Source organism: Phaethon lepturus, unplaced genomic scaffold (genome assembly GCF_000687285.1).
Source record: "Phaethon lepturus isolate BGI_N335 unplaced genomic scaffold, ASM68728v1 scaffold11511, whole genome shotgun sequence".
In the NCBI taxonomy this organism is placed as follows: Eukaryota; Metazoa; Chordata; class Aves; order Phaethontiformes; family Phaethontidae; genus Phaethon; species Phaethon lepturus.
The window spans coordinates 21,385-34,460 of record NW_010518537.1 but is presented as its reverse complement, the minus strand read 5'-3'; the positions used below and the strand labels follow the sequence as shown (position 1 = coordinate 34,460).

Below are 13,076 nucleotides of genomic sequence, written 5' to 3'. Positions count from 1 at the left end.
AAATACATCCTATAAAAAGAAAGACATTTTTGTTTTCCCTTTGTCTGAAGTGACAAGATCTTGAAGCAACCAAATGTTCCCTGGTCAGATGGATTAAGTTACCTATTACAAAGACCTAAAAGTATCAGACAAATCTGAAGAATTTTGGTCATGATGTTGCAGAAAGAAAAGCCTGTACTTCCATTTTGGAAGTCTTCAGGGTTGTAACAATCTTCTGCCAACATCTAAAGTTTTATAAATATGTATTTTTCTATCTTCTGTAGAGGCCTCCTTGAACAAGAAGCCCTGCAGTCAGTGATCCATAAAAAACCGTCCATGTTTTTTCAGGCATTTAGTCTTAAGGGACTGGAATTTTGGACTTTTTATTTCCTCTTACTTAATGTTCACTTCTCATTATTTTCCGTGAGTCACAGAGATGTAGGAGATGTTTGACTGTAGAATGGAAAATTTCTTACCTGATAACTTCTTTTAATGTAACAGCAGTATCTTCTTCAATTTTACTCCCTGTAGTTTAGCAGCCAAGAAGAATGTCAACTTTGTCCATTCCTTTTTGTAGACTATTTAGGCAGATGCACGTGGCTTACCTGATTGGTAGTAGAGTACTTCTACTAACCTATAGTCTTGAAAGGTTGATGCAGCACTTTCCTCTTCCGCTGTGACTTAGGATACATTTGTGATGCTGATCTATCTCCGGAACTGTAAAGAAGTGGAAAGAATCTGATGCCCCATATAATAATGAGAGACACAGTTAACAGGAAAAAATACTGGCAAGAAACTTTCAGTGCTTTAGTGGGTACTTTTACCTAATAGCTTGCACACGCTGGTATCTTCAGGATTATTATTTCCTTCAGAGCAGTGTATTTAATATCCCAGTTAGTTGCACTGTAACGGTGATTGCTTGATTTGGCACCTTCCATCTGCAAGGCCTGTTTTGTGTGTTAGTAGTTTTCTTTATTCTGTTGTTATAGATTCAGATGTATAACTAAAAAAACCCGGTTTAAAACACAGTTATTACCTACAGTGTCTTATTTGCGTGATATTCTGTAATTGTCTTGTTTTAACATTGCTAGCAAATTCAATTTGTTAGCAAAGCTTGTAGCATGGCAAGTTAAAATTCTTCAATAACCTTTTGTTTTTGGAAGATGCTTTCTGCTGCAGCTTCCACTTGCTTTCTTGTGCTTTTAGTGATTTTAAAATAGTATCTTGGTTTCACACATATGAAATTCTACCCTAATAGACAATAGCACAAGGCACTCAATTGGAATTATTGAATATGTTATAATTATAGTATTTTTATGTTCTGTATGCCAGAGGAAGTGTAGCGCATATGTTACGTAGTGAGTTTCATAACTTACCAGAAGTACGTAAGTCTGCATGTGTTAGACTGTATGCCCTAGCAGAGTGGGCACTTGGAAAACTTGATTTCTGGTCATGGTGGTACTGTGACATTTGAGAGATCATAAAAACAGGTGCAGTACCTTAGATTAAAGGTCTGTGCAGATGTTCTCCTCCCTCAAGTGTTTAATATAGACAGTTACTTCATCTTCTCATATTGTTCCCTTCTGTAAAATTAGGACAATTACAGAGATATATGGTATATGATTTAGGCATCATCTCCATAGACACTATAGTTGAGGTAGTTTAAATACATTATATTCTCAAAATAGCCTATGTAATAGGTACAGTATTCATCTCAATGCATTTAATGTGTTAGAATGTCTTTTCTAATTTGCTTGAAGGAGGATCAGATTATTCAAGAACATAGATCTCATTATGGCAACCTTGAAATTACGACTGCATAGCAAATGCAAAAAAAAAAACCCCAAAACAACCCACCTGATGTGAAAAGAAAAAATAAAAGATTCATTGTGTACAATGCTACACAAATTTCATATGTAAACTTCTACTGTTGCTTAATTATTCTCAGTACTGATCATTGCATACTTTATAGCTACATTTTTTGAGAAACTCCTCAGTTCTTAGGTCATCTTGTACCTATCAGTGTTCTAAAAATTAATGAGTTGTCTTAAGTGGTTTGTTGTATTAATATGAATGAAAGTAGTAATAGAAATAAGTTGAACCTTGAAGATAGATATTGTTTTAGTGGATAGTGTTGTCTAGCTTAAAATTTCTGCTCGTCATTTTCTGGATATGTAGCATTTTGAGGTTGTGTAACTGAGCAATGTAATTCTAAGTCAATGCTTTTGCATGGTTCTATATGAAAAGAAAATTACGCAATTTTTCTGACTGTTTATTCAGGGATTTGATAAGCACAGAGTGAAGCGTAGTGTTTGAAAAAGATGTAGACACCACAATGAAACCATAGGTTGTGCAGGAAAGGTATTCAGGTAAACATGTCTTGAAATACAGTCTATTGTGCAACCTGAATTTGTCTGAAGCCCCAATTGTTAGCTGTTGTTGTATTCATTTAATTTTCAATATTTAAGTCTTAACTGTGATATCTCTCTGTAAAAATTACTTTGTTCCTAATGTTTAAAATCTGTTTCCAGGCTGCAAGCTGCTATATAAACAAGACTTTGCAAGACGGTTAGGACTGAGATGTGTTACTTGTAATTACTGCTCACAGCTGTGCAAAAAGGGAGCAACTAAGGAACTTGATGGTGTAGTGAGAGATTTCTGCAGTGAAGAGTGCTGTAAAAAATTTCAGGACTGGTACTACAAGGCAAGTAACTCAGAATTTTTGACGAGAGCTCCACAGTTAAAAAAACCAAAAATGCACATGTGAGGATATCTCAAGGACTGTGCAGCAAATAATGGCTTACTTCAGCAAAGCATTTGCTACACAATAAGCAAATGTATTAATTTCATCATTTGAGTTTTCTTAGATCTTAGAGCAGCATTTCTACCATCTGATTTTATTAATTCATTTGGCAAGGAAGTCTTGAGTTACAGAAAACCAAGAAACTACTATGTATATTTGTTACTTTACAATTCCAATTTTTTCTCAATTGATACCATATTTTTCTTGTCAAAACTTCTTAAATGTGTATTCAGAATGTTGAAAACAGTGTTAATAGCAGCTGGATGATACCTTGAGTTGACTGACGATAAACTAGGTTAGCAGAGTTTTTCTTGTTCCTGTTTTTGCCTCCTTTTTTGCCTTTTCCCTTCTCCCACAGTTTGAACTGCAGAGGCTTTGATTGTTCAGTATTTCCCAGTGGAAAGGATGCCAAAGGGAAAAGCAAGACCAAATGGATTTCTAATAAAAGTTTTAATCAAACAGATGGCATCTATTTCTAAATCTCTGGAAGCTTAACTACCTTGTGAAGCACAACCAGCAAAGAGTTCACGTTAAGAGGTTTTTTTTGGTTTCATTTTTTGAAAGAAATAAAGGTGAAATTGGACTGGGTTTAACCTGCGATTAGTACCACGGATAAAATATTTGATCTCTGGTGTGAACATCCTGGAAAGCTACACTGATAATGTCAAACAAGAACTACACTTGTGGATGCAATTGCAAAAAAGACAGTACAAAATTCATCACCTTACCAAAACTCTGTACACAGCCTGGACGGCAATAAAAAGCTTGAAATGTTAGAGGGCTAGATACAAGTCCTGTAATTCAAGATGATCTACCTACCATAAAAGAACTGAATCTGAAGACATATTTGATATTTTGGAATGGCTGCTTCCAGAATTGTTACAGCCAAACATTGTAAAGTTTTTATTTTGAATAATGTATGTAGGGTCCTGTTAGACATTCCTGAAAGGAAACTACTGAAGACCAGAATGTGTTTCTTTTGTCTCATGTGAAAATAGGGTGATGATGCTTGGCTGAAAACTTCTTAAACTTAGTAAAATGTTAACTTACTAAAATGTTAACTTCATACAATAATATTTACTCTATATGCCTTAAAACTTGGGGTATGGGGTGAAATTTATCCCTGCGTAAAAAGTGCCTTCTAATAGAGAACTTAATAAAGCTTTGGTGTGCTATAGAAATCTCTTGATGATTCAGCAAAGAATGTAGTCTGAGGGTGTGCATACCAAACTAGTTTCATGTACATAAACTTCTGTGGAAGCTTGTATTCTGGTTCAGGTTTGAGAACCACTTGAAAGCTCTGACTTTCGGTTATCTTTCTGATCCGTGGGATAAGGCAATAACTTAATTGGCCCATTAAGTATGCTTAAGAAATGCTGATGGCACTGTGGTACAGGAAAGTTAGACGTGATGCCATGAAAAGGCAATTTAATCTAAACAGACTTGCTGGTAACTAGTGACTTTAGGTACTTTTGATGATACTTAAGTGTTAGATATTTTTACTTTTTGAATTTTACGCTTGCTAGTGGAACTAGTGTTACATGATGTTGAATTGTTGATTGTCATTTTTTTTCACATACTTCTTAAAGCCTTTGCCTAATTCAGTTCTGGTTATAAAAGTTTGGCATTTATTACATGGGGAAACATGTAATAGGTTTTGGGAAATTGTGTGTTTTGCTAAAATTGTCTTTTTTTTCTTTACATTCTTACTGGTAACTTCTCCCTCTTTATAAAAGTCACTCCAGATATCTTGAATTTGGTAGTGCATTATTAGCTGATATTCTTGCCTAGCCATAAATAGATAATAATCAAAATATAGGAAGACAGAATAGATACGGACCCCTTCCTGAATTTGTACTTCATTCGCTGTTTTGTCTGTTAGCTTCCTAAAAGAATAGTTACATATGTATGAGCTTTGTCTCATTTATGCAATGTCCAGTGTTATTTTGGAGTTTCAAGGAATGTATACATGAAGAGAAATAACTAGTAATAACCTAGTAATGTTTTAACACCGGCATTGTGTTCATTAAACAAGTGTTTGTCTCCATCTTCTTTGTCTACTTTTTTTTATGGACACATCTTTCTCGTGTAGTATTATCTGGAAAACATCTTAACTTTTAAAAATAATTAAGTATTATGGGAGAGCTTCCCTGAATGCCAAAATTCTTTTCTCAAAAAGCCAGAAGAAGGTAGCAGTGGTAGAAGCACAACAGACTGTTATCTGGAAGTATTAGAAGCACATCAGACTTACCTAGAAGTGTTCTTCAAAACTAATATGGGGAATTGAAATGTAAAAGAATAGTTCAGTCATAATCATCTGTTGGGTGACAGCTACAGTTACCAGTTGGTGCCAAGTTCTGAGGAGACTTCTACTGTCTGGTATCCATGCACGTCTAAGACAAGAGGTAAATTTTTTGGTGTCTTGAGGTTAGCTCCTTAAGCTGTTAGAGCTCCTCCTGTAAACTTCAGTTGCATGCCATGCTTCGGATGTTAATCTGAAAAATGCCTGGGAAATTTCAATATAAATATTTTAGTAGCCTGATGTTTGATGAGAGTTTCAATCTTTTGATGTTACTTATAGTAGAGCATTGAAAGTACCTTGGAAAAGAGTGTACAGTTCTGAGAACAGCACAGAAATCTGTTTCTTCAAGTATACATTGTGAAACATTGCTGAAAATACTACAGCTGAAGTGCACTTACAGGTCATTCAGTGCTACAGTGGAGTATTGGTTGGACTGAGCATGTACAGTGATGACTGTGTATTCAGTAGAGGTCAGGTGTCTTCAGCAAAGACTAAATGGGAGGCGAGGAAATACAGTTTGAGGTGTACAAAGACTTGTGGCTGGTGAGCTCAGATAGCAATGATTGTCAACAGTGGTAAAATTTGACACTGTAGAGCCAGCATTAATCTAAATGGTAAAGGCAGCAAGACAACCTTGTGGAACTTCTCTTGCCCAAATTTAGCCGTTGTATAGTTCGGCATCTCAGGTTCAAGTAGGTACTGTTTCAGAACAGTTATCTTCTTTCTCTCACTCTCTAAAAATCACTCACTCTCTGGAAACATCTTAGCTTCCTATTTATTGCGGATTGAACTAAGAGCAGGCAGCTAAGATCAGGTCAAATTAATTACCATGTCAAATTAATACCAGTCCAAATTATTGGAGAACATTTAGGAACAGGTCATTCGAGGATTAAAAATGTAAATAAAAGCCCCACATGTGAAAACTTTGTTCTTAAACCACGTTTGGGGGCAAACAGTGATTTATACTAATCACCATGCCCATTTCAACATGTTGAAGTTGGACTTGGGAAAATAATTCAACCAAAAAGCAGTCATGAGTGGCAAAGGAGTTATGTGCAATTGGAGCACAGAGAGTATAGATGGACTTTTTGGAAACACAGAGAGCGAGCAGACTTGAAGTAGATTGAATTAATGCATAGTGCCAGTATCCCAAATGAAAACAAATGGAAAGGGGAAGGAAGGAAAAAGCAGAAAATCATGAATTCACACTTATGCTTTCAGTTAATTTCATGGTTGGGGAAGTGGGGAGAGCAAGCAGGTAGTAGGAAACTTCAGTGCATGGAAGGGTGTGTAGTACTGACTGTAAGCATGATTATGGAAATGATAGAATTATGGTGTAGCAAATGTAGGGATGAGAAGTGAAGCATCCTTATAAAGGAATCTTGGCCTTTCTCAGAAATAGTAATTTCCATTTGGAAGCAAAACAAATATTTTTTCACCTAAATACTTCAGTAGCAGCCCAGGAGAGACAATAATACATTTATTCAAAGGTCTAAATAAAAGAGCAGAACCAAGAGAGGGAGAAAACAGTTGCAGGAAGGGTGTAGTTGCTGCATTTGACAGGAGTTATCACCTTTTTCTTCCTTTGAAGGAGAGAGAAAATTGAGCAGAAAGTGGTGCTGTGATAGTCAAGCAATGTGCAGCAGGTCAGAATAGGTGGGCTTTTCTGTACATGGGTCAGCTGTCATTCTTAACAATCAGTGTTAGGTGGGCTTGAGATTTAAAACTAGAGTGAATGGCTTTTTTTTTCTCTCTCTATGGGTATTTCAGCCTTTTGGTGGCTTTGGAAGATGCATTTGCATTAAAGGTGTGAATTCACAGTTTTTCCTGAACTGATAAATCTAGGCTATTTTGGCAACACTCCACACTTCATCTTCTTCCCCACTTCCTTCCAAGAATACTGCTTACTTGCTCTTTTGTCCTGCTGAGAACATCTCTGCTGCGAAAGGAACTGTGGATCAGCATCAGCAGAAAATCAAAGTAATAAAATGCTTAAAAAAAAAAAAAAAAAAATTAAAAATTAGGGAGGATGGGGGGGTAATGCAGGGCTTATAGGGTACTTGACCTTGTATATCCTGCAGGTGCGTGAGCACTGCTGCTGACACCTGCCCAGAGCAGGGCGAAAAGAGGTACCTGCCCTTCCAGTGGCGCCTGGCACTTGGTGTGAGGTGATCCTGAAGCCACAGCTTTAATTGCTCCCGGGCACACTAAAACATTTTTATTTAAAGGGAATATGTATATAATTTTTAAAGCTGGTTATGCTGTTAGAATCAAATCTCTCTATATATCATAAATATTTGAAAATTGCAACTGAGAGCTGAATTTCCTATGTTGCCAGAGGATGGTGCCGGACTGTTAAAGTACAGAGAAGGAACTCAACATTTAATTACTTTTAAAATTTGAACTAGTTGGTCTGTTGATACTTTTTGGAATTGTGAGAACTACAGCTGGACTGGTTTTTCGGTTTTGTTTTGTTTTTTAGCTATCGGAGCCTTGTGCATAACTGCAATGTTGTGTATGGTTTTATGTATTAATGTTTTATGTTGCATATTATCATATCTTCCCTCTTCCTCTCCTGGCTATATTATTTGGTTGACTTATTTTGGATTCCTGAGCATCCATAAAGCTTTTGCCTTTTTAAGGACTGCTTTAGGTTGGAAGTGGCAAGCAGTATCAAGGGGAGCAGTAGTGCAAACAATTCTTTGCTTACTTGAAGATCTGAAACTGGGGCTACCACAGTTCAGATAATAATATATAGTATGCCTGATTAAATTCAGAGAAATCTATTTTGGAGAAAAATAACGTCTGTCTTAGTGATACCCCATGAAACTACCATGTAGGCTGGTAAAAGATACTGCTTAAATGTTTAGCAAGGGATACAGAAGAACAAAGTTTGAGTTTCAAGTTACGTGCTAACTAGATTTTTCTGGAAACCTCTTCAGTTTGAGAGCTATTGTTATTTATAAATAGTAGAGAAACTTTGATGAACTAAATAATTGGAATCTAAAACTGTTGTCAAACTACTAAAATAATTGAAATATAAAAGTTACTTATACTAAAGAGCTCTGATTTGATACCTAGAAGAGCTCTGGTTTGATACCTAGAGAAGTGATTCTGTTTGTGACTTAAAAATAAAAAAACCCCAAACTTCGGTGAGGAGGGAACCAGCTCTCCTTGTTCGCAGTTCAAGAGAGTCACTGAGGAGTCTCAGTCACTTTCTGCTCTTGTTTTGCAGAATGCTTCAGTGGAATTAATTAAAATTGATGCATTAAATTAATTTTTTTTTCTGACTGTGTAGAAATGAGCAATTTTTAAAGACTTATTAAAGACTTAGTGATTAAAGCAGATGCATTCTGGGTGTTAACCTCCAGCAAACAATTGAAAATAAAGTGACAGATGTGCCAGTATACACAGATTAGAAGGTAGTGTAACTATCATAGAGCCTACGTGAGTGAGACTTAGAACTGTGTAGTCAGTACTCTTAAAAATGTAACCTTTTAATATGTAGAAATCATTTTTTTCCAAGGCTTGTTTAAAAATGTCAAAATCTTCCTTTGCATTAAGGCTGCACGATGTGACTGTTGTAAGTCTCAAGGAACTCTCAAAGAGAAAGTGCAGTGGCGTGGCGAAATGAAACACTTTTGTGATCAGCACTGTTTGCTCCGTTTCTACTGTCAACAAAACGAACCAAATCTGGCAACCCAAAAAGGACCTGAGAACTTACACTATGGTATGTGCTGCTTTATCGCTGCTAAACGGCAAACAAGATGCTTCCTTTAAATGAAAAATTTACAGCTGCATGAATTATTTCTCGTAATAAACCGTGCTAGAGGGGGTTTTTATTTTATCATCAGCGACATCATGGAGCTGCTTGTTATTTTTTGTCCTAGTTCTTTATTTTATTGCTTTTTCGAGAGCTGAAACATTGTCAGGTAATCAAACAATTTTGTAATCACTTTTTAAAAACCAAATCTTCTTTTTAGATTGTATCTTCATGGGGACAGAAAACGTTTTCCTCTTTCCTTGTGCTCCAGTTTGTCATTGCTAGCTCTGTGGAAACACTTCTTTTCAAAATGTGTTTTGGTCACAGAAAGCAGATAAATGCACTAAGAATGAAAAAAGAAATAAATTAAAGGAGTAAATGAAATGGAGACTAAATGAGAATGGGTCTAGATAAGAAATATCTGTATTTCTATATATAATGTAGTATCTAGGCAAGAGGAATACATTGTGCTTTTTTTTTCTGTTGGCAATAAGTACCATTTAAATTTGCTGATGGGGACTGAATGCATGTTTACGTGGTGTAAATGGCAAGTCAGGCAAAGTTCAAATAAATCAGCTTTCTAATTAATGTAATTATAGCAATACAACTTCTTTGTACGGCCATTTTCATATGTGAACATTTTGGTATTTGCTTTTCTGAAAGAGGCTATATTCACATCCGGATGGAGCATTGATTTACTATTGGCCTTTGTGTAAGGTTCAATGCTGGAGTAGTGAGGTGCTTATGAATGAGAAGTCTTGTGTGCAGTTCTCACCTGCAATACAGTACTAATCAGTGCTGTTAATGTTAATCTGATGATAGATGTTGTCTGACTTGCTTACTGAAATTTGCTTTGATTCTGAAAAATGGAAGAAAATTTCTAAAAATGTTTTCTTACATTTTTAGATCAGGGCTGTCAAACCCCCCGAACAAAAATAACAGTAAGTACATATATTTAACATACATATAACAAAATTAGATGTATTTAAAATGTGCGATCCTGGTGGCTTAAAGGGATGGCTATTAAAAAACCAAAAAAAAATAGTATCTTTGAATAACACTAAGTTAAATTTGTGGAGCTTTTTAGTCTTTTTCACGAGTAGTTGAAATTAAATTTTAAAATGTTCGTATTTTGTCTTAGTGTCTTCCGGGAAACCAGATCAACTATGTATTTTACATCTATAGTGCATGAAAGTGCTGCTTAAAAGTGAATCCACAAACTATGTGTATCTTACATGTTTCCACTGATTAGGTATATTTATTTACTGTAGATAAGGAAGAGAATTTCACTGGTCATTTAGAATATTGAGGTTGTATCTCTGCTTTGAAAGGCTGAAAATGAAGCTTCAGATCTTAAATTATAATTCCCAAGAGTAGAATAATTGGTACTCAAGATTTTATTGACTTTGCTGTGGGTGACAGAGTAGGGAAGCATAACCTTTTGCAGGATTGCTGTCTGGGAGGGTGGGGATCACGAGTGGAGCAGCAGCCTCCATTCTGAGTTTCAGTTTTTGACAGCTTGTTAAAAGTATTATTAATAATTTTTTTTCATGTAGCTTAGTGTACTTTGAAACTTAGTTTTATTTTCATTTCTTTTTCACGTGGACATCTGACATGGATCTCAGAAGTGCCTATTTTTCCATGAAAAAATGGACTCACCTTTTTAACGCCAATAGGCTTCTGTAAGGAAAATCTTAGTGAAAGTATTTTGATGGCATTATAAAATACATAAATAAAAAACACAGAAAATAAGATTGCTCAGGTTAACTAGAGATACCAGACAAGCTAAACGGTCATGTTAAAAGCATCTAGTATTTTATATTTAATAGCTTCCAAAGGTTCAGTCCATAATTTTTTATAAATTCATATAAAAGCTGTTTGTGATATTTTTTTTTTTTTTTTTTTATATTTTAGAAAATGTAGCTTGTTAAGTAGAGTTTACTGCTGTTCTTAGGACTTGACTTCCTTCCCATATTTAAGGCTAGGCTTACTACATCTGATGAAATAGAAGTGACAGTCTGTTTCTTAAATCAGGTTCTAAAACAGGTGCTAGGTGACAAAAACCATGTCTGGAACAAGAGGGTTTGTTACCTGTTGACTGTAAGGATGCAGTTTGAGCATTATGTGACGTTAGAAAGTATTTGTGTCACTATTTTAGAGCCAGCAGGGGGAGCTCGAAGTTCATACTTTGGGTATTAAAAAACTGTTTAGAGGTAATATTTTATCTAGAAATACATTTTTTAAAAATGTTATCTTTGGATTATAGTATAGTTCAAGAAGGTTAGATCTTGAGCCAAAAGTTTGTTATGCTACTTGTAGTGAGTTCTTTTTACAGCTAAAATTATTTTTTAAGTTATAAAATAGCTTAAATTGCACTTTCATGTAAAAAAGAATGTAAAATGACTTATCTTAAGAGTATCTTAAACTAAAAAAAAAAAAAAGAAAAGGAAAATGAGCCTGAAGTTGTTAATCAAAGTGCTAGCCCTGACTGAGCAAAATACAACCATGTTACATTCCTGGCAGTGGCAGCTGATTACTAGGAATGTAGAATATCTTGCAATTAAAGAATAATAGTTGGTGCTGTTGTGTTGTGTTGTTGTGAGCTTCCTCTTCAGCATCTCATATATGAAAAGTATCAACTGATACATTAAACCAAGAACTTGATGGAAAGTTGAAATGAGTTTGGTGTTACAACACGTTTTTTATTTGCTTGTCTGTAGGGCTCAGCACCACCACCTTCTCCAACCCCTAACAGAGAAATGAAGAACAAGGCAGTTCTTTGCAAGCCTTTGACAATGACGAAAGCCACATACTGTAAACCTCATATGCAGACAAAATCTTGTCAGACAGGTAACTCTTGAACTGTACTGGAACTACTGATTTCTTCATTGCATATTTTTTAACTGTTACTGTCTTGGAACATACTGCAAATACTCTGATTTTTTTTCCCTAAACTGCAGGTGTAAAATATGTTTAAGTACCTGGCAGTGTTTGCCTTTTTCTTTTTTCTTTTAATAGAAGATGATTGGAAAAAAGAGTATGTCCCAGTGCCTATTCCTGTACCTGTCTATGTTCCGGTGCCTATGAACATGTATAGTCAAAATGTTCCTGTTCCTACAGCGGTTCCTGTTCCTGTAAGTGAGACTTCAGCGTCATTTCTGAATTGGCATCCATTCACATGCATGTGTGGGACCACTTTATGTTGAGTGTTCTCATTCTGGTCCATCTAAAGGACTGCAGGATGCTGCAGCACTATTTAATGAAAAAGCATTAGAAGTCTGACAGTGGTACTTAATTTCCTGATGGTTCTTTAGGACCTATCTGCCTGCCTTTGGTGTGAAAATCTTGAAAATCTTGTGCTGCTGGACTTTTTAGGAACAATTCTGAGTTATAGTTTTGAGTTTGCTGAATAAGTAATAGGTAATGGGAAACTGAAAGATGGTGCTGGGGAGATATGGCAGAGTGGGATAAACAGAAGAAAAGAAAAAAAGCCAAAAAGCAGCCTTGTGCCAGCAAAAGAAAGTAACTCTTAAGTTAAATTTGTTACCACTTATGTACCAAATCTCATCCAAATGGTGGAAAAAAACCACTGAATTCATAAAATTCCATGTTTCACAAGCAAGCCACTAAAACAGGATGCTGACTTGTCCAAACTGTTAGTCTGAATTTATAGTCAGACAGGTATGAAGCTCTGAAGACCCTTCTGTTCTTACTTTGACCCACTATATTTTGTCATACTTTATTTTTTTCTGTATCCTTTCCTGCTTTCCCTTTTGTTCTCAGTCATGTATATTGAATTTTTTAACCTGTCAACATTTTTTGTTAGCCCACACTGAAGTGATACATTTCTAATCTGTGTTAACTGTGTCTTTTAGACAAGGGATGTAGAGTTCGTTTCTGTGTTGACTGCTGTTGATGCTTTGTTGCAGCATATTTTTTTTTTTCTTTCCTATTTATCTCTTTCTCACTGTCTGCATAGGTGCCAGTTCCAGTTTTCTTGCCCACTACTCTGGATAGCAGTGAGAAAATCCTTGCAGCAATAGAAGAGCTGAAGGGAAAAGTACCCTCAAATCCTCTGGAAACCGAGCTACTGAACTTGTCAGGGATGGTACCTGAACATGATGGAAAAGCTGAAGCTTCTGATGTGACCAGTGAGTTTTCTTGCCAAGGTTTGGACTCTTTAGAGTGCTAGGATGTATGTGTGGGTGTGTGTGAATCAAGAAAAGCGT

The 13,076-nt window shown here is 35.8% G+C and overlaps 1 protein-coding gene across 1 annotated transcript in view; it reads left to right on the top strand.

Moving 5' to 3' along the window:
* Positions 1–2,510: 2,510 nt before the first annotated feature.
* The window catches only part of LOC104628249 (zinc finger MYM-type protein 2-like), a gene marked incomplete at its 5' end in the record, with an annotated part of 27,876 nt that continues 17,310 nt past the window's right edge, over positions 2,511–13,076 (top strand). Inside the window, 6 exons of the mRNA XM_010296769.1 lie at positions 2,511–2,683; positions 8,649–8,814; positions 9,754–9,788; positions 11,568–11,697; positions 11,866–11,981; positions 12,827–12,998. Coding sequence (XP_010295071.1) covers positions 2,511–2,683; positions 8,649–8,814; positions 9,754–9,788; positions 11,568–11,697; positions 11,866–11,981; positions 12,827–12,998 — 792 coding nt within the window. The remainder of the gene's footprint in view (positions 2,684–8,648; positions 8,815–9,753; positions 9,789–11,567; positions 11,698–11,865; positions 11,982–12,826; positions 12,999–13,076) is intronic.